The following is a 19,627-nucleotide window of genomic DNA, read 5'->3' as shown; positions in this document are numbered from 1 at the left end:
GGAAGAAATAAGACACTTGGGAGGACACAACAACGCCGATACACTGCAGTCCCTGTCAGATATGGGGGCTGCATGTTGGCAGGGCTGACACGGCCATCTCCTCTTGGGAACGGGCACTGCCAGGTGAGCAGAGCAGTCCCCAGTGCTCCAGCAGATCTACCTCCTTTGCCTTCACCCAGCCCTCTCCAGACCCCGTTCCAAATCTTCCCTTTACACTCATGATTTCATGCCTTTAAATGAGAAATCAGATCTCAGGATCTGGCCAAGGCTCATTTTGTGACTCTGCCATGTAGCAGAACGGAAAAAGAAAGTCCTCCCACAGCTCCTCTGGGACTTGAAATGCTCCATATAAACAACGCCCACTGCAAGGGAGGGGAGGGGAATCCTTCACAAGGAAAAACTTACCACGGATCCCTGACAATGACCAGAGTCCCCAGAAAGGGCAGTTTTCACCCTGGAAAAGAGTCCGGGCGGTGCCGTTCCCGGCGCCTTTCCCACCACTCTCCCCCTGAGAGCACAGACGTTGTGCTGGGATGGGTGGGAGAGCGTGGGCAAGAGCCTGGATCCATGCTGATGTCTGGCAATATCCGAGCACATACACACAGGTGAGAGCCTGCATCATGGGAAGCCCCAGATTTGCCACCCCTCTCGCTGGGGCTCCTTCCCACTCCCGTTATTCCCCGTGAGCCAAATGCCCCCAGGATGAGCGCTGGGCCAGGGCAGCCCACCCCTGTTTGCGCTGGTGCATCTGCCTTGGCTCTGGAGCTGTGGGTGCAAAGAGGGACTCCTCCAAACCACACGCAGAGAAAAGCCATCTGTGTTCAAAGCAGCTCTTTGCTGCGTGTTTCTGCACGCTGCCCTGCCCGGTGCAACAACCAGCACCCACCAGATCCACTTCTCCCTGCGCCACATCGCTCCGTCTCCTCTCTCCCATCGTCATTTAAAGCCTGCGCCACGTGGTGTGGTCCCACCGGTTTCCTACGCAGGCTGCTGCGGTGTGGTACATGCAGAGATAACTTGTTTATTGCTTCCTACATCGCCCACTGCCACCAGGTCAAGCCAAAGCAGGCAGCCAGCAGGGGAAGAGCAGGGTTATTCCTGAATGAGAGCTGCCGGGGCAGCAGTTCACACGTGAGACACACACAGTGATGCCTACGTGGTGCCCTGCAGACCCCCCAGCGCCTCACCCCACCTTCCTTTGGCTTCAGACAGCACAACATGCTCTCGACTGAAGCAGGTGAATACACAGACACAACAGGCTCAGCTGGAGGCTGCTCCTGCCGGGCTGACACGAGAACTGGAATAATTACTCCTAGTTTTGCAGTTGCAGAAACTGAGGCAAAGAGAAGCAAAGTGACTCGTCCAAGGCCACCCAGCAAGCTGCAGCTCAGGAGACAGGGACCAAGCCCATACCATACTTTCTGTTCCCTTGCTTGAGATGCTGCTCATGCAGATGGCCTTGTAACTAAGCAAACTGAGTGGGACTGAGATCTAGATTTGTTTTCCAGACTTGTCACAGATTACTCATGTGATCTTGAGAAAGTCACTTCATCTCTTTGTGGCCAAGTTCACAGTCTATGTATCCTACAGTCACATACCCAAGTCTGCATCTGTGCTTTTCTTCATATCCTTCTGAAGTTTTTTGGTCTGATCTTCCAATCTGAAAGATGGGAGAAGAAGGCAAAGTGAATCTTGGAAAGAAAGAAACCGAAGCGCATCATACGTGCAACAAATCATTTACGGGTTGGATATGCTGGCTTCTGTTGTGAGTTAAAAATATCCAGGCGAGGCTCTGTGCAGTTCAGTGCTGCTCAACCTTTTCGGCTTGTTTTCAGATGCTTTTCAACCTTTTCAAGTTGGGGATCTCTTACTCAAAGGCACATATTTTCTGAAGTCCTCACACTTACCACAAATGGAGAAGCCAAATGCTTCCAGATGATAACTGCGAGCGTGTGTGACACAGCCAGGATGGTAACACCAATACTGGTCCTCAGAGGTGTTGAGCTGTTTGGTGACCCCTCAGTTTTCTGGCAATTTTACACTCTTTCCTTTAGAGCTGCCATAATGTGCAAACCTCAGCCCCGCTGCAAGTACTTCTTAGGACACTTTGAACACAGGAGCCACAGGAGAAACTCTGAAGAATCAGAGCTGACAGGGCAGGGAGTGATTTGCTGGGAAGAGCGTAACTGGCCAAAATCCCCTGGGAGGATGCAATAAGAGGGCACAAGAGAAGTATGCGACGGTTCCTGTTCTACCAGTGTGGTTGATACTTACTGCTGGAGCTTGCCATATTCCCTTTCAAAGTCTCTCTCCACCTGCGGAAAGAAGAGATGGAAATCAGCTCAAATTCTGCACTGGAGTGGAAACTACCCGTGCTGGAAACCTGGCCCGAGGAAATGCCCACGTGAACCCCGGGAAGCTGCAGCTCCGATGGGAGTTACGCTTCAGAAATGAAGTCTTGGGTGGCTTTTTTTCCCTCCAGACTCTCTCAGAGCAAAAGACACTGCCACCAACTGCGTCAGCTCATTCCAAGGACGCGCTCCAGCACATGAATTGGAAGCTGACAGAGTAAATGGGAATGCCTTAAAAGCAGAGAGATCACAACTCGGCGCGCGCTGCCACGGGCGCCCACAGCTCCGGCGGTGCTGGCGGGGGACAAGCCCGCTTCCCCTTCCCTCAGCCCCGAAGCTGTGAGGACCCACTTGTCCTCCAGCAGCACCCTGCAAAGGACCTCTGAGGTGGGTCTGCCAGACCCCAGCCCAGCCGCTCTGCCCTTCCCCAGCCTCCATGGGCTGGCTTTTCTCCTCCCAAACCCCCAAACCACCCCCAAGCCCTCCACCCTCCGCATTATTTGCCCTCTCCACACGCTCCTTATTCCTGCAATAGCTCCCTCTGATGAACCACTTCAGGTGGAGCAGCCCAAGTGTCTGCAACACCTTGCAAAGGGAGGAGGAACCTGTGCTGGCGAAGAGCACCGAGCTAAAGAGCAGCCTCCTCCCGATGCTACATCAATGACTGCTTCCTCCTACTTGCTATCTGGCAGCACATCTCCAGTGATACAAGATATTTTAAGGAACTTTCCTTCCATGCTGACTGTTTTAACACACACTTAAACATTCATTCCACACCTCGTCAACCAAATAAGCAAATGGATTTCAATTGACCAGCCAAGAGTAAATATATACATGCGCTTTTGTTGTCATGGGATCAAAACTGGGTTCACTTGTGTTGTCAAGCTCCCGTGCTATTAAGGAAACGCTAAGTGTTGCAAGCAGCCAGGACGAGAAGGATCCAAAGGTTTGTTCCAAATCTTCAGGCTGTCCTCGGGATTTCAAACCCAGGCTTGATGTAACAGCGCCACGTGAAAGCAGAACGCTGCAAAGGGACTCTGCTTTTCAATCAAAACTGCTATTAAAAGACTCAGTGGTTTAAGATGGAGCCCAGTAACCCCAGTTTCCCCAACGCCTCCTTTTCTAAGCACCCCTTTGGCCTGTGCTCTCAGGTACCCCTGAGCCTCCCAGCGACACGCCGGCGCAATGTGAAGCTGCCGGTGCCCGTTGCGGCGTTCCAGCCCCATCCCTGAGGCCAGCTGTCCCCACCGTCAGCTCCCACCATCCGGGGGATGCACGCTGGCTCTTCCCTGGCGATGCAAAGCCTCCACCGGGCTCCAGCTCCCTGTTGTGATGCTAAAAATGGTGCTGGTGGAGGACGGGCCCGGGCGGTGTGGGGGCAGCTCACACGCCGGGCGCCTGGTGCAGAATCCGCAGCAGCTGGTGCCTGGAGCTCAGGTAACCAGCACGTAGTAAACCCACCCGCCATTGCCATGGCTCTTCCGGCTCCTAAACTATCCAGGGACTATTGCGCTCTATTTATATGCCTGATGTGTGAATTGTTCTGGCTGCAAACCACAGAGGGCCGGGGACGGCGCAACAATCTGTCCTTTGAAGGCTGGTGGCACAGAGCTCCAGCCCTCTCCACGGTGTCTGCTCAGCCATCACTTCCTCCAAGATCTAAAGGGTTTGGCCATGAAATTAAGCTACGTGTGAAGACTCTTGAGTCTCTGCCCCTTCCTTTGTGCTGCTAGATGCCCCCATGGCCATGCAATGTGTAGGGATGAGCAAAAAGCATTGTTGCCTAATGGAAGGAAGGCAAAACTTCCTCCTCCTGTGACCCTCTGGTGATGCCCCATTCCTGGCAGTGTTCTAGGCCAGCAGGATGGGGCTTGGAGCAACCTGCTCTAGTGGAAGGTGTCCCTGCCCGTGGCAGGCGGCTGGAACTGGATGAGCTTTAAGGTCCCTTCAACCAAAACCATCCCAAGCATCCCCCAGAACACCCAACCCCGTCTGCCCGCGTGCGCTCTCCATCCGACGGAGGTGAAGAAGGCGCCGCTTCAGCTGCCCGGCCTGCCTCCCATCTCCAGTGCCATCTATGCAGAGACAGCTGCCCGAGGATTGCTCTTCTCTTTCACGCCCACAGTAGCAACTGGTTACCAGCCATCACAGTCTGCGGGCTGGGGCAGCCCTCCCCAGTCATCACTGCTCCCGTCTGCACCGCCAGAGCCCGGCTACACCACACAAGCAGCGAGGAGCAGGGCCCCCCGTGCACTAGACAGCTAAAACCTGCTCTCTCGTGCTCCTACTGTGCTGCTTTACAGGCAGCAGCACCCAGCAGATCCGAGGCGTACAAGGAGGACAAGCTGAGAGCAAGACAAGTACATTTTGCAGAGCACACAGTAATTCTGCTCCCAGCAGCTATCAGCAATAGCCACACGTACCCGACACTGACAGCAAAAGGCTATGGAGAAGATTATCACGTTAAAAGTAACGAGAACAAGAAGTACAGGCAAGAAAATTACAATATCCTGGAGGGAAGTTTCCGTAATATTAAAATAATCTCACTTTCTGCTGCCTCTTTCTGAAAACTCCAAATCAAACCGTGGTGCTGGACGGAAGGTTTTTGCTCCGAGGCGTTGGGGCTGGGTGATGCAGGAGTGCTCGTCCCTGGGGCTTTATTTACATCTACATAAAGAACGAGGAGTTCTTAAAAGTATTGAAATCGACCCATGTTCTTCTTTTTCACCCAGTTATTTCTGTTTGCAAACACCAGGCCTTCCACCTCCAGTAACATCCCTCCTGCTTTAAGGGCAATATCATAATCGACACCATGGTTACAAGGCAACGAAGCAAGACCAAAGCCGATACTACAAAGAGATGGAAATAAGGGACTGTGATGAACCTTCTTATTCCCCTGAGGTTAATTTCTGTTCCTGGAGGAGGAGAACTAGTGGATTTCTACATGTTCCAGTGGTCCCAGCCTATTTGTGGGTCTTGGGAGGAAGAGGAAAGCATATTATTCCTCCTCCCTCCTCTCCGAAACAGAGAAACCCATATAATTAGGCCAGAAATTCTGCTCTAACCTGGAACTCCTGCTGACCTTTGCCACTCCATCAAGCAAGAGGAGATTGAAGGCAAGTAATGTGGGGGAATATTTGTTCTGCATCCAGCAGCAGAGACCTGAGCCAAAGGAATGCTGCAAAGTGAGGGTGAAGCTGGGACTTCATAGGCTTCAGCACTCAGCCAGCAATCCAAATCCTCACCTAGCAAGTAAGCTTTCAGGAAAGGCACGATAAGAGGGAAGGAGGACACACCTCCGATCCACAGAGACTGGTTATGTCCCACTGAAAATGGAGGGAAGAGGGTAAAAGTGAGTAAAAGTGTTGTAAGCGGCCTCACTTGACTTCACCCCACCGTTCCTGCGACATTTCCTCCGTTATTTTGGGCATTCCAGCTCGCTGGTGGAGCCCAATGGAAAGGCGCTGACGGCCGGAATCCTCCTGCTCATGGAGCTCCTCCATCCGACATCCCTGGGGAAGGCAGAGCTGCTGGGATGAGTCAAGGCAGGGAGGCTTGGCAGGCGCGCGGGCTCCCAGCTCAGGTCTCTGCTCCCTGCCAAGCTGACTCACCCAAGGTTAGCCAGCGAGGAGGAGGAGGGCGAGCCATCTGAGTCAGCCAGGCCAGGGGCAGGGAGGAAGGAGCAGAACCCGGGTGATGGGAAGGGGCTGCCCCATCCCAAGAGCTGCTGTCTTTCCCGACCATGGCTCCGTGCCCCATAGGGATGCACGGCCGCTCTCCCTGCCTGTTTGGATAAAGCCCAGCCCTGGTGAGGAGCAGGGTACAACCCCGGGGGACACAGCTGAACTTCAGCGAGCTGCAGCTCCGACAGCGCATGGAACACAACCACGGCTCCGGCTCCAACGTAACCTGTGCTTGGGCTGAAGTTGTCCTGGGGGAGAGAAGAACATCTGTGCTGTAAGAGGCTCCATCGCTGCGCCGGGTCTGAGCAATAACCACTGTGTAGAATGGCAGAATTCTAACAGGTTTAACTCCTATCACTGGGCATCAGTTTAATGGGGCTGTGGTGCTGCGTGCTCCGGGGCTGTGCTGACAGCAGGTCCTCCCTGAGCACTGGACGCTCCCACCCGGCTCCTGGCCTCTCCGCAAGCCCCGGTGACAGCTGCTCTTTTCAGGGATGAGGAGGGGAGAGATTATGCTGTCTGGAATCGGATTTGCCCAGGTTAAGGTGGACACAAAGCAGAGGCATGGCTGGGGCGGGGGGGGAGATCACTTCAGTTCACCAGCCACTATTTTCTATGGGGGTTTCCTTCTAGCTGCAGAGCTAAACGGTGGCTGACACCGTGCCCTTCTCCAAAGGATCAGAAGCGAGTGGGCACAGGGAGTCATGACTAATTCCCTCTGCAGCCCAGGCAAATTGCTTTTCAGTACTAGTGCTGGTCTGGAGTTGACACCAGCCCCAGCATCGTTTCATCAACAGGAGAAAAAAGGCTCGCTGGTGAGCAAAGCCCCTCTCCTGCCCTCCCGTTCCATGCCCCATGGAGAGCCAAATCAGTTAGAGCCTAACAAATGCCTTCTTTTTCCCTCCTCCCTTCTCTTTTGTGGTCCAATCTCTGCGAGTGGGAGATCCTCTACCCGCAACCACTTCCCTTCGGAAGGGCTTGGGCTGCAGCCCTGGAGATGCCACACCTTCCCACTTCCTGCAGCAGCCTCCCGAGCCCAACATCTGGAATATCACAGGCCTTGGCTGCTGCCACCGCTCCCAAAAGCCCGCACAGATGGAGCGTCTCAGCCTGCAACTGGGAGGTAAAGTTGGGGGTCTCGAGCTCACTCCAGCTACAAAGCAGCCCCATGGCTCCCACCCCACGACTGAGCCTCGCTCCCAGGGGATATTGGCGGTTTCCTGACGTTTGTTCTTTGAAGAGCTGCACTTGACGCTCGCTGTGAGGCTGCAAAGCTCTGGGCTTCCTGCCTTCTGCTTTCCACATTATCTGCTGCCTGGAGAGTGTCAACACACGGCAAGTGGAACCTCTTTAAAGTGAGCATCAAACTCTGAGCCACCGAGTCGCTGAGAGAAAAACTTGTTCTTGGGGGAGCGGAGGAAGAGGGGAAAGGAAGGAAGGAGGGAAAGGAGGGAAGGAGGGAAAGGAGGGAAGGAAAGAGGGAGGAAAGAAAGGAGACAGGAAGAGAAGCAGGGAAGTAGGGAAGAAGAGAGGGAGGAAGGGAAGCAGGCAGGAAGGAAAGCAGGAAGGAGAAAAGGCCTGGAAGCACTCGCACTGCTGAATGAACCTCTGCCTCCTGGATATTCTGAGCTGTTCTATTTAACCCCCCCCCACATATATCTGTATCTATAAGCAGTGCCTGCCAACAGCCTCAGAACAGCACATCCCAGCAGCTCTCAAAGGTGCCACCATTCATGTGCAGAGAGCCCAAGCTCCTGCTGCAGCTCAGGGACAGCTGATTTCAGCAGCAACAGAGCACAGGGGAGACCAAGTCCCTCACACAAACCTTTTGCAGCAGCAAATGCAGCAGGAGCAGAGGGAAATCAGCAAACGCTGGCAAGACAGAAAAATAGTCAACCTGGATGTGAGAACGGGTGGGATGGAGATGTCCAAGACACCCAGAGCAGTTGGTTCTTGCAACAGCCTGGAAGGAAACTGGTGTTGGAATGAAGACGAGAGGCAAAATCTCCGGGAGGAAGGCAGCGAGGAGGCCCCTGAAAGGAACTGGAATGGGTGTAAAGACCTGAGGCCAGGGGACAACATAGAGCAGCACCATCGCCAGCTCCTGGAAAAGGGCAGCTGAACAGATGCAAAAACCACTGAGGAATGTCATCAGTGCCTGCCTCCAGCACCTGCCTGGCCCGGGTTTTACACGGACAGTTTGGAGCTGCTGCAGAATCGCTGCTCTACAGCACCCGACAAAACACACCACGACAAGTGAGGTGTCGAGGGAGTGGCAGGATCAGGCCTGTGCCTCCAGGGGAAGATGTCATGTCCTGAGGAGAAACTGCCCCATAAACACGAGTGCCCACGTGTCCCGAGGGAATTAGCCGCGATGAGTGGCCCGGAGAGGAAGGATCAGGGATGTTAGTCTGTTCGAGGGATTAGGTCACCAACACCGTTACGAAGACAAGATGCTCACTGTCAGGGCACTTCTTTCAGAGCAGGAATGCAGGTTAGTTTTCAGGGAGAGCTGCCATGAGGTCCCACAGCTTTTATTTTACATGGGACAAATGCAAAGACAATCTGCTTAAGAAGGGAAAATACCCCCAGCCAGCTGCAAGCAACAGCACTTGGGCTGGGAGCCTCAAATCCACGAGAATACAAAATGCGGTTTTCATTTGCTTTTAAAGCAAATGCTGTGCAGCACAAATTAATTCACGCCCGAGCACTGAGCATCTCAGCTTATGAGCCTTTCTTTGGAAACAGTTATATTCAGCGATCTGAACCACTCCTCCTCCTCCATCTGCTCAGAAAGGATGAACAAACAAGCCATTGCTGCAAGAAGGAAGGAAGGAAGGAAGCCCGTTCAGCCATCTCCAAGGAAAACGGTGCCAGACCAGAAGAGCTCTTCCCCTCATCCCCCCCCTGCCCAAAAAATAAGAAATACATCAAAAAGAAACAGCTCCCAAAGTAAAATGTTCCCCCTGGTCGGGCTCCCCCTCACTCCCCGCACGAGGAGCCGAGCGCTGGTCACACGCAGCAACAGGTTCTGCTGCTCCCAGCTCCCTCCCACGACACGCTGCGAAATGGGACGAGTCAAAGTGCTGCCTTGACTCATCAGCCACATGATCAAAGGCTGGAGCTAAAAAGGGGGAACTGGTTTACTCACTGTCTTGGGTACAATCTGTTTCTTGGGCTGCCCGATCTTGAACGGTATCCTGGAAAAGAGAGAAGAGGGAATGGATAAAGCAAGTGCTGCTGGTTGCAAACAGCCCAGCCCTGTGGGTCTCATCCGCAGTGGTGGGGTTTGGGGTGAGCAGGGCTTGGCCTGGGGCAGCAACACCTCATTCCAGTGTGCTCCTGCTCCAAGAGCCAGTGTCTTCCCTAAGGTCAGCACCTCCATCTGAAACCCCTTTCCCCACCCAGGAGGCAAATGAATCATAGAATCCCAGACTGGTTTGTGCTGAAGGGAGCTTAAAGCTCATCCAGTTCCAACCCCTGCCATGGGCAGGGACCAGGCTGCTCCAAGCCCCGTCCGACCTGGCCTTGAAAGGATGGAAATGCAGTGGTTAGAAATGCAATGGCTGGGAATGCAGTGGCTGGGAATGCAATGGATGCTCCAGCATTCTGACTGAAGAACACGTTTGAAAACAAATCAGAAGGGGAAATAAATAAATAAGTAAGCCCTGTAAATATCTAGAAAGAGGGTATTAAATAAAGCACCAGCCCGGGTGTCTGGAGCTGCGTGTGAGCGGCTCCACAGGATCCCTGTGCCGTGCCGGAGCAGCTGGAGGAGCAGCTCACCTGCAGCACAACAGCTCCTTCGTTCTTAAACCCTTCAGGATGGTTCCCAGGAAATCTGGGTTACCTGAATGAGCTTCCCCACGCAAGAGAGCTCCAGGGTGAAGGGTGCTCAGCATAAACCCCACACACAGGCAGGGGTGGCTGGGGCCGGGGTTACAGCCACGCTGCCCTCCGGAAAATAGCTGCATCTATTTCACCTCTCAGGATAACCAAAAGCTGGGAATTCAGCAGCTGCTTTCAATGTGTTTAATTAAGTTAAAGAGGTGCTGCTCAGTTAAAGCATCTCCTCCAAAACCTCCCGATGTTCTCTGCATCACAGTGCTTTAACTAAAGACAAAATGGGTCTTGTAACGAAACGCAAGCATCTTTTCCCAGAGCACGCCTATAGCTCAGTGGCATCGGCATCGCATCCCAAATCCACACCAGCCCCTTCTTGGGATGGTGCTGAGCCCCCACTCGGACCAGTCCAAACTCTCACACTACTACCCAAAGCCTAAGCTAATAACATGCATTTTAGGGCTCTTGGCCACTGGATACACTCCCAGGCCGGTGTTCTCTCTGGAGCCAGGCTGAGAGAGCTGGGCTGGGGCAGCCTGGAGAAGAGAAGGCTCCTGAACAGGAGACCTTAGAGCAGCTCCAGTGCCTAAAGGGGCTCCAGGAAACCTGGAGAGGGGCTTTGGACAAGGGCCTGTAGGGACAGGACAAGGGGAATGGCTTTAACCTGCCAGAGGGGAGATGGAGATGAGCTCTTCCAACCCAAACCAGGCTGGGATTCCAGGGGAGAAAGCGCTTGCGACCAGGGACACAACATCCCCACGGACAAAACAAGCCCCACATGACCCGGCCGCCCCGATCCCTCCCGGCCTGGCCACTGCTTCCAAACCAACGGTGTAATTAGGCACCGGTAACAGCCTGGGCCCGTGCCGGGTGCAGGGCTCCGGAGCAGCTCTGGGAGCAGGAGCCAACCTGAGTCACCAGCTTTAAATCTAAGGGTTTTTTTCAGGAGAACTTCCTGTTTATGGTGCTCCGGTGGGAGCGATGTAATTTGGGGCTGTTAACCCTTTCCAGCTCCTGTGGCAGTCTGAATCACACTTCTTTCCTAAACAAACCCTTGGCTGGTGTGTAATTACCCTGTCAATAACTGGGGGTGTGGTGCCTTACAGGAAGAAAGTGAAAAAATAAAGGTTTTTTTCTTTGTGTTTTCCTACACGGGTCAAATATAAACTCAAATGAGGCACTTCCCTCACCGGCACCGGCACAGGCTGTCCCATGGCAGCCGGGTGCCGTCACGCCGTGGTTTTGGAGGTGATGGCATCAATCTATCTCGGTGGCAGGATGAGAAGATGCGGTCTTTACCCAAGGGAGTTCACTGTGAGGGTGCTGAGGTGCTGGCACAGGGTGCCCAGAGAAGCTGTGGCTGCCCCATCCCTGGCAGTGTTCAAGGCCAGGTTGGACACAGGGGCTTGGAGCAACCTGCTCCAGTGGAAAGTTTCTCTACCACTGGAACTGGAGGAGCTTTAAGCTCCCTTCCAACCCAAACCACTCCATGATTCTATGATTCTATGACAAGCCACAGCAGCTGCTGAGCATCTCCAGCAAGCACATGATCCAGCTTGGATCTAGGCTGGTTCCTAGTGAGAAAGCACAGTTAAAAGGGTGACTAAAGCATTGCCTGTGCACAACCTTCCCCTGGCCCTTGTGTGGCCAGCATCCACTGGCAAGCTGGGTTAAATCAAGGCAATTCCATCCCAAAAGCCGGGATGTGGGGAACAGGCAAGGCAAAGCCATGAAGTGGCACAGGCAGAGCAGGCAGCAGCTGAGGGGCAGGCAGTGGGGAGCACATCCCATCCCACCCCATCCCGTCCCCAGCCTCCACCGCACCACAAAGGGGAAGGAATCCAACAATCCCAGCTACTTTCTTCCAGAACAAAACAAAGTCACTGGAGTGCTTCCCAAGGCTGCAACTCCACTCTGAAGCAGTAAATATCTCTATTAGCATCGTGATGCCACTTGGCTAATTATGGCTGTCTCGGTAAAACCTCTACAAAACAACCCCATGCAAGTGATGTCTATTCAGCAATTATATATTTTGGTGTTCTAGTTCACAATTTGAGGTAATCTTTCCTCATTTCTGCATCTTTGCCTTTTAATATGGTGCTGGGGGGAAATAAATGCATGAGCAGGAACAAAAGATGAGAGGTACGGATCTCCTCCGAGCTTTTAAGACAAATGGATACAGCCCATGCGTTACAACACGACAGCAGACTGTTGTCACCAAGAATTCCTGCCTCTCCATGAGGCCCAGCCTGCAAAATGGGGGGGACACAGCAACAACTGTGTGCTTTGAAAATGAAGAGCTGCTGGGGGGTTTGTTCTGTTTAGAAGACGAAGCGATGGGGATAAAGCAAACAAGTTGGGGAGCAATGGGTCGCTATCTTTCACCGCGATGGGTTACCAGCGCCGCGCCGTTACCACCGTTACTGCTGCACCGAAGGCAATCCAGAATTGGTGCGTTTCTTTCTTGCTCTCTCGTTTCTGCTGAGCGAGAGAAAGCTGGGGCTGTGTTTGGGGTGTGAAATCCCTTGAAATCCTGTTCCTGAAGAGCGCGAGCACGCTGAGTCACAGCCGGAGCCTTCTCACCCCGGCCTCCCCGCCACACCGCAGGCCTGCAGGAGCATCCCGGCCCCGAGCCCCAGCCCAGCCAGGTCACCGGGAGGCTGGGAAGGGAGTGGGCTTCAGCTGGGAGGGAGGAGGGCGAAATACTGCAGGGAAGGGGTGGGAAGAGCTTAAAGTAGGGAAAAAAGTGTGGGTGGAGAGAATCCTGCAAGCTTCTACTCAGGGATGCTCAGGAACCCCAGGGAGGGGAAGGTGGGAGAAGCTGTGGCTAATTCTCTCTGAAGTTTCCCCAGCAATGTCATATATTTACTTGGCTTTTCCATGTGCAAACCCAGGGCCACACACCCCAAAGCAGCTCATTCTCCTCTGGATGCACAGGAGAGTTGCAGGCAGGGGAGGGAATACAGCTCAATGAGGTCTGCGGGGAGCTGGAGCTTAAACCATGGAGCTCCCACTCCTACTCTCCACCAGTCCCCTGAAACGAAGGCACAGAGGAATTGCCAGCGTGAATCAGACTAAATCACTGCTAATTTAGGGAGGTGATGGTCCCTTTGGACCATGCAGGACTTCAAACCTTGGCATCGGCCCCGGCCAGCGCTCGGAACGTGCGCTGGGAATAAACTCTTGGTGGATGCCACCCATGCCCCTGAAGACCCTTCCATCTGAACGTCGCCTTGCAACCCCTCACCAAGGCCCAGAAGACCCCTCGCATTCCCTGGGGATGCTGAACTGCTTGCTGCGGATCCAGGGCTGGGGAGGGAGGGAAGGCAGGATGGACAAGGAGCATGCAAGGGAAGGGGAAGGGAGAACTGAATGTGTCTGCTCACACTGTGGTTTGGAGGTTAGGTACCCACACACAGGGGAAAAACGAGGCCCAGACACCATCACAATCAGTATTTCTGCCACTGGCAGCATTTGCCAGGGACCCACAAGCCCCAGTGTGGTATGACCCGGTGGTATCGGTACCACCACTGACACACCAGCAACTCAATCCATGGTTAGCTAAAAGTACCCACTTCCCATGGGAAGTTTTGGACTTTTTTCCTCCTTTTCTTTAAGCAAGCCCCAGGCAGAGCAGCCCCAGAGCTCTGCGCACTGCATTTCCAGCTGAACTCTCAACTCTCCCCTTCTCACTGCCCTTGGCGAGTGAATTGGAGTGAGCATCTCCATGGCTGGAGCGTCTCCTCTCCATCATTCCTTCTGCAGCTGTGGCTGCCCCATCCCTGGCAGTGTTCAAGGCCAGGTTGGACACGGGGGCTTGGAGCAACCTGCTCTAGTGGAAGGTGCCCCTGCTCGTGGCAGGGGTTGGAACTGGAGGAGCTTTAAGGTCCCTTCCAGCACAAACCATTCCAGATTCTATGATTCTATGCAGCACCGTGCACATCCATGCCACAAAGCCCAAACCTGGGCACCAGCACCATGGATCTCACGACTTTGGATGTCCTAAAAGCCACCAAAAGCTGCAAACCCATGGCCACACGGGCTGCCCTGGCTCCAGGCCTCAGAGCAGCGGGATCCCAGCCCTGCCCAGGTGAGGGAGGCAGGAAGGCAGCCCCGGGTTAGCCGTGAATCCCGAGCATCGCTCCGGATTCCTCCCTGTACTACACGGTGTCCATGGCAACTGCAGGCACCGTCCCACCCCGCTTCCCCCCGCCTCATAGCAACCGCTCCAAACACAGCGCGAAGGCAACGGAGCGGGGGGGGGGAAAAAGGGAAAAAATTATTCAAATGGATCACAAACAGCTTCTGTCGAGGGAGACGCTGTGCCAAAGCCTGCTTTGGGCTTTCTGTTCGGGGGAGGCAAGAGGGGAGGTCACAGGCTGCCGAGAGGAGCAGGAAGCCCCTCAGAAACAGCCCCATGGCGCGCTCCCACCCGCGTTTCCACCCCATCGCTGTGAGCTCAGGCACGAAGCCACACGCGGATGCCAGGGTGAGCCCCTGCAGCGGGGCAGAAGGAGCACACCGATGTCGACACCCGCGCTGTGTGGTTTGGGGGAGCGCGGGGCCACGAGGCGCCCTCCTCGCCGCCGGCAGCGCCGAGGTGCGCCGTCTCTCCGGCGCAGGGGCTGCTCGTATCTTGGCATCTTGCAGGGAGCCAAGCGTGGTGTCAGTGTTAAAGCGAAGCAAGAAATCATGTCAGAATCTACTCTCCCACCCATTCCAAGATGAGCAGGAGAAAAAAAAAAAAAATATAATGATATTTTACTCACCCATCAAAAGAAAATTACTCACGCCAGGCGCGTAGGCGAGCACAATTCTGCAGGGCTGTTTTAGGCCCTGACTCTGCTACAAAAATACCCATTTTAAGTTGAGCCTGGTTGTGAAGCACGGTTGGGGCTCAACTAGAACACTGGGGTTTAGCCACCCGGGCAAAGAAGGGAGAAAACTAACCAGGATAACCCAGCTAACGTGCTGATCGCAGCCCGAGGACCGCTGCGGGCGCCGCCAGCTTCCACCCTTCTGCTTCCATCCTGGGACGTGCAGCCACTTCGCAGGGGTGTTGCACGTGGCAGCAGCGTGCAGGGAGGTGTTTGGGAGCAGCGTGCACCTTGCTCACTGCCCTGGTATCCACTTGCTTCATCCAACCTCATTTTATCCCGTGCTCATCTCCAGCTCCCGGTATCGTTGATACTCGGAAGGATTGGGGACGCTGCCATTGACCATGTCAGGATTTGCTGGGATTTGGGCTCCACAAAAAAAACCCAACCCATCAATATTGATTCACTGGAAAGAAAACAGTGCCTTGGGCTGTGTTTTGCATCCCACCTGCCCGGCGTGGCCACAGCACAGCTCCAAAACACGGAAACCAACATGAATAAGCAACAACCCTACTCTCGCGCTGCCAACCAGCTACGCCTGCCTCCTCCCCGCACTCTTCCCTTGCTAGGGAAGGTGTAAATCCATCCTTCCTGAGAGGGGCAGCTCCTCTTCTTCACCTCCACCCCCAAACATCTCAAGCAAACACATTCCCATTGACTCTGGGTTGTGTCTGGTAACAACCCGGGGAGTTAAACAGTGCACAACCAGTTCCAACCCTGACTTCAAATCGTTGCCAGCTCCTTAGTCCACTCAGCAAGAGCTCCCTGCCAAGAGGCATATGGTTTAGCGGTCCAGCAACAGCAACCCCCCCACGCCGAGCAAGGATGCGCCGCAGTGCAACCACCCCACACGTGCTTCGCGCTGCCTCACCATCAACATTTGCTTCACATCCTTCTTCCCCCCAGCAAACAGCAGCTGCTGCAGCGGGGCCCAGAGGCAGCGCGCGGGGCCAAGCTGCCTCGCCAGAGACACCCCTTCCCGCTGCTGAGATCACCTGCAGGAGCCGGGGAAGGGACAAGAGGAGCTGTTTGGGAGGCTGGGTACGAGCTGCTGCAACATTTGGGTTTATGTGGTTCCACGAGGCTTAAAATACCCTTTAGGTGGTCATGAATGAGACACTTGTGGCAATGGAGGGTGTTGATCCAGTAAAAGCCGTCACTTTATTTCTCTTCATTGTTTAAAAAGGAGTGGTGGCCAAGGGAATCACTGGAATATTTCCCTCTCTCCTCCAAAACACATGGCCACAGGCGAGCGGTGAGGGCAAGGGGGAGGAGGATGTGTTCAAGAGATCCCAATTCAGAGCACGAAAGCCAAAAGGAAGGCACCAAGCTCTGCTGAGATGTAGAAAACATCTCATCTGTCCATGCGAGGCTGTTTCCAAAACAAGCCTCCTCCTGCTCTAAATAAAGCTTAGCCTAGAAAGCCAGCACTGCCTAGTTGCCTAGGTGCAGGAGTCGGGAATTTGGGGGTTTCATCCAGTCTCTGCCACCAGCTTTACTCTCTGGAGCAAAGTTTCCCTGTGTTGGTACAACGGGTATTGCCGTGTCCTGACACAGAGAGCCCCAACCCACCACGAGCAAGGGAAAGCAAAGGATTATCCACGCACAATTCCACAAGGCATCCACCATCCTGCCCGCAAAACAGCCTCTTGGCCCTTTAGGGACCCCTCGCACGAGCCTTTACAAACCATTCAGGTGACTCCCAGAGCACTCCAGAAGCCAAAGCGGAGGCAGAGGGACAGCACGAGGGGCAGGCCAGGGCTGAGCACGAAGCTCCGGCCTCTTGGTGGGCTGCAGGAGCCAATGTGGGCAAAAAGGGGGTTCAGTGGGTGCTGAGCCGGGTCGAACGGTGCCTGTGATCGCAGAGGGACGCACGAGACACACACGTGTGACCTGAACAGGCACATTCTGCTGCACAACGCTGGAGCAGGGGCGGCAGGGACGGCCGCATCCTGCTCTGGCATTTGAGGAGGAGGGCATGCCCTGGCCCAGCGGGTGCCCCCGGCCCGGCACACACACGCAGGCACCCGGCGCACGTCACGCCGAGCCTGCTCCCGCTGAACTCCGGCTTCTCCCAGTGAATGGGCTGATTGATGCGGGCGGCGAGGCCGCACTGAGGGCGATTGTGCCGGTGCCACGCTGCGGGCTCCCAGCCCCGCGCCGCCCGCCTCAGCGCCGCCTCGGCTCGCTGCAGGGCTGCCGCTGCCCGCGAAGAAAGAGGCTCAGATCCAAGCTGCCCTCCTCCTCCTCCCAGCACTGACCTTTCCTTCCTCGCCCCCAGCAAAAGGCAGAACCACCCCATCGCTCAGCGAAAGCCACGTGTGGCTGGGAAGCCTCCAGAGGCCACAGGCGACAGTCCCCGGGCCCAGTGCGGCTGGAGGGAAGCGTTGATGCTCTGGGTAATACCTGCTGGACAGGGAACAATTCTCACCTGAACTACCCCACATCCATGATGTGAAGGGAACGTTCCTCTCTCACGTACGGGCCCTGCGGCTGCTCCCGGGCCAGGAGAGTGGAGCAGGTCTCCTCCAGCCCAGAGCTCACCAGGGCAAAAGGCAGCTCCAAGCCCCTCACTGACCAAGGCTGCCTCCAGCCACGGCTGCTCTGGGGCGGGTGAAGCAGAACCACAGGAACCTGGTGGATAACGGTGGATTTTTAACCAAAAGGCCCCATTTTAGCCAGTCCCTGTGTGCGGGTCATAGAATCACAGAACCAGCCAGGTTGGAAAAGACTTTTCACCTCATCAAGTGCTCCCCAGCACTGCCAAGGCCAGCACTAACCCACGGCACTGAGGCCTCGGCTACACGGGGTGTGAACACTTGCAGGGACGGTGACTCCAGCCCTGCCCTGGGCAGCCTGTTCCAATGCCTGAGCACCCTCTGGGGAAGGAATTGTTCCTCAGCTCCATCTAAACCTGCCCTGGGGCAGCTTGAGGCCGTTTCCTCTTGTTGACGCATGTTCCCAGACCACAAGTGCCCCCATTCCCAACCCTCAACTCCCGCCCTGGCGGACTCAACCTGAGACCTTTGGGGAAGGACAAGCCCCCTTTCTCCTTGACCCACCACATCCCTCCCGTCCCAGCGCTGGCTCCATGGGGATATCCAGGGATGAGGAATCCCGTGTGGCTCTTGGGACTCATTTCTAACACTCCTTTAAACACGCAGCGGGGAAGAGGCACAAGAGCAGCAGCCACAGGCCCGGCGGCTCCTTCCCGAGCCCGGCTCAAACACACGTAGGAACCATTTGGTTGACAACAAACAAGCTTTACTTCCACGGACCCGCGGCGGGTTTACAGCGTTTCAGAGCCGCGGGGACCTCTGGAGACCACCCCCCGCCACCGCCGCCGGGGCCGGGGTGTCCCCGGGGCCGGAGCCGCCGCACCCCGCGCCAGGGCTCCGACACCCGCAGCCGCGCTGGGACTCGCTGCGGTTCAGTCTATGGCCAGCGCCGCTCGTGCTGCCGCTGGGCCCCATCCTGCGGGCCCCGCCGCCGGGGCACCGCTGGGCCCCCCGCCGCGGCCGCCCGCCCCGGGCCCAGCTCCCGCATCCTCTCCTCGCAGCCACGCTGCGGGCCGCGGAGCACCCCCGCGGGCCCCGAGGAGCACCCCGCGCTCGGCACCCGCCACACTGCCCGCACGGCCGCGGCCCGGCGGGGCCCGGGGCACCCCGCGGCGGTGCCGGGAGCGGGGTCCCGGGGCGGAGCGGGGGGACCGGGCCCGGGGGCCCGCACTCACCAGCTCATGGCTCCCCTCGCCGCTCGCCCGGAAGTGCCGCTCACCCGCCGCCCAGCCCCTTCCGGCAGCGCCGCCACTGGGCGGGAGGAACAGGGGAGGGTGATGCCGGGACGGGGAGTGACGTCACGGGGCAGAGGGGAGCGGGGGAAAACGGTGAAAAACGGGGAAAAACGGGGGGAAAATGGTGGAAAACGGTGAAAAACGGTGCAAATCCCTTGGGAACGAGCGTGGGATCAAAGCACCGGAGCGGCGAGCGCCCTGGAGCGCGGGGTGGGCAGGAGCATCCTGGGGTGGGCAGGGGTGCTCGGGAGCACCCCAAGGTGCCCCAAGAGGTGCCCGGCAGCGCCCTGCGCTGGGCAGGGGCGCAGGGAAGGGGTGCCCAGCAGCACCCCAGGGTGGGTGCGGGATGGGCAGGGACGGGGGTGCCCCGGCCGGGCAGGCCCAAGGCGAGGCAGCACGTTTGGAGGGACAGGAGCACACAGGTTTGGGGAGACGCCCCCCCCCCCCCCAAAACCATCCCCAGGAGGCTGGGCAGGCGGCAGAGCTGGTTGGGTGACCATCACCCCACCATGTCCTCAGCACCGTCCCCATCAGCCTCGACCTTGGGGGGGGGGGGTGTGGGGTGTGAAGGAGAGCACCCCCCGAGCTCCGGGTGCCCCCAGACCCCCCCATTGCCCCCCATTGCCAGCCGCAGGGTGACAGCAGCACGTGCCGCCGCACGGGACGCAGGGAGGAGGCCCGGGATGGGTGCCAGGGGTGGCTTTATCCATGAGCAGGTGGAGGTAAACAGCGGTAATTACAGCCAGGGAGGATGATGCTAAACTGGGAAGGTGTCACCGACACCGGTGAGGACAGGGATTAGCCGAAAAGGAGCGGGAGAGGGGGGACAGGGCTGGGTGGGCACCCAGGGCGATGGTGTCCATGGACCCCCCAGAACCCATTTTAGGCCAGGAGAAAGAGAAGGAGCTGGGGTGGTGAAGAGAGGAGGTTGAAGGTGGCACGAAGGAATCAGTTTTGGGGTGCTGACGGGTGGGGTGTTAGAGCAAACCCTGAGGGGAGGCAGCCAGGAGGACCCCGCCGCATCTCAGCCAAGGTGTGGGGAGGAAGAGGAGGGATGGAGCGAGGCTGGTGCCAGGATGG

The 19,627-nt window shown here is 56.3% G+C and overlaps 1 protein-coding gene across 3 annotated transcripts in view; it reads right to left on the bottom strand.

Moving 5' to 3' along the window:
* BIN3 (bridging integrator 3) overlaps window positions 1-19,017 on the bottom strand; it is a 37,961-nt gene extending 18,944 nt beyond the window's left edge. The window contains exons 1-4 of one of the 3 annotated variants that reach the window (XM_030510229.1): window positions 18,488-19,017; window positions 9,186-9,234; window positions 2,275-2,315; window positions 1,599-1,660 (exon numbers count right to left, since the gene is read on the bottom strand). In XM_030510229.1, the coding sequence (XP_030366089.1) occupies window positions 1,599-1,660; window positions 2,275-2,315; window positions 9,186-9,234; window positions 18,488-18,495 (160 nt within the window). In that variant the 5' untranslated portion in view covers window positions 18,496-19,017. Of the gene's footprint in view, window positions 1-1,598; window positions 1,661-2,274; window positions 2,316-9,185; window positions 9,235-12,746; window positions 12,929-17,015; window positions 17,072-18,487 lie in introns of those variants that run through there. The other 2 variants (XM_030510228.1, XM_030510227.1) reach the window with 2 other exon arrangements.
* Between the last annotated feature and the right edge of the window lie 610 nt (window positions 19,018-19,627).

The sequence above is a fragment of the Strigops habroptila genome, chromosome 21 (genome assembly GCF_004027225.2).
Source record: "Strigops habroptila isolate Jane chromosome 21, bStrHab1.2.pri, whole genome shotgun sequence".
NCBI classification, from domain to species: domain Eukaryota; kingdom Metazoa; phylum Chordata; class Aves; order Psittaciformes; family Psittacidae; genus Strigops; species Strigops habroptila.
The sequence above is the reverse complement of the archived record's forward strand: the minus strand, read 5'-3'. Positions and strand labels throughout refer to the sequence as shown.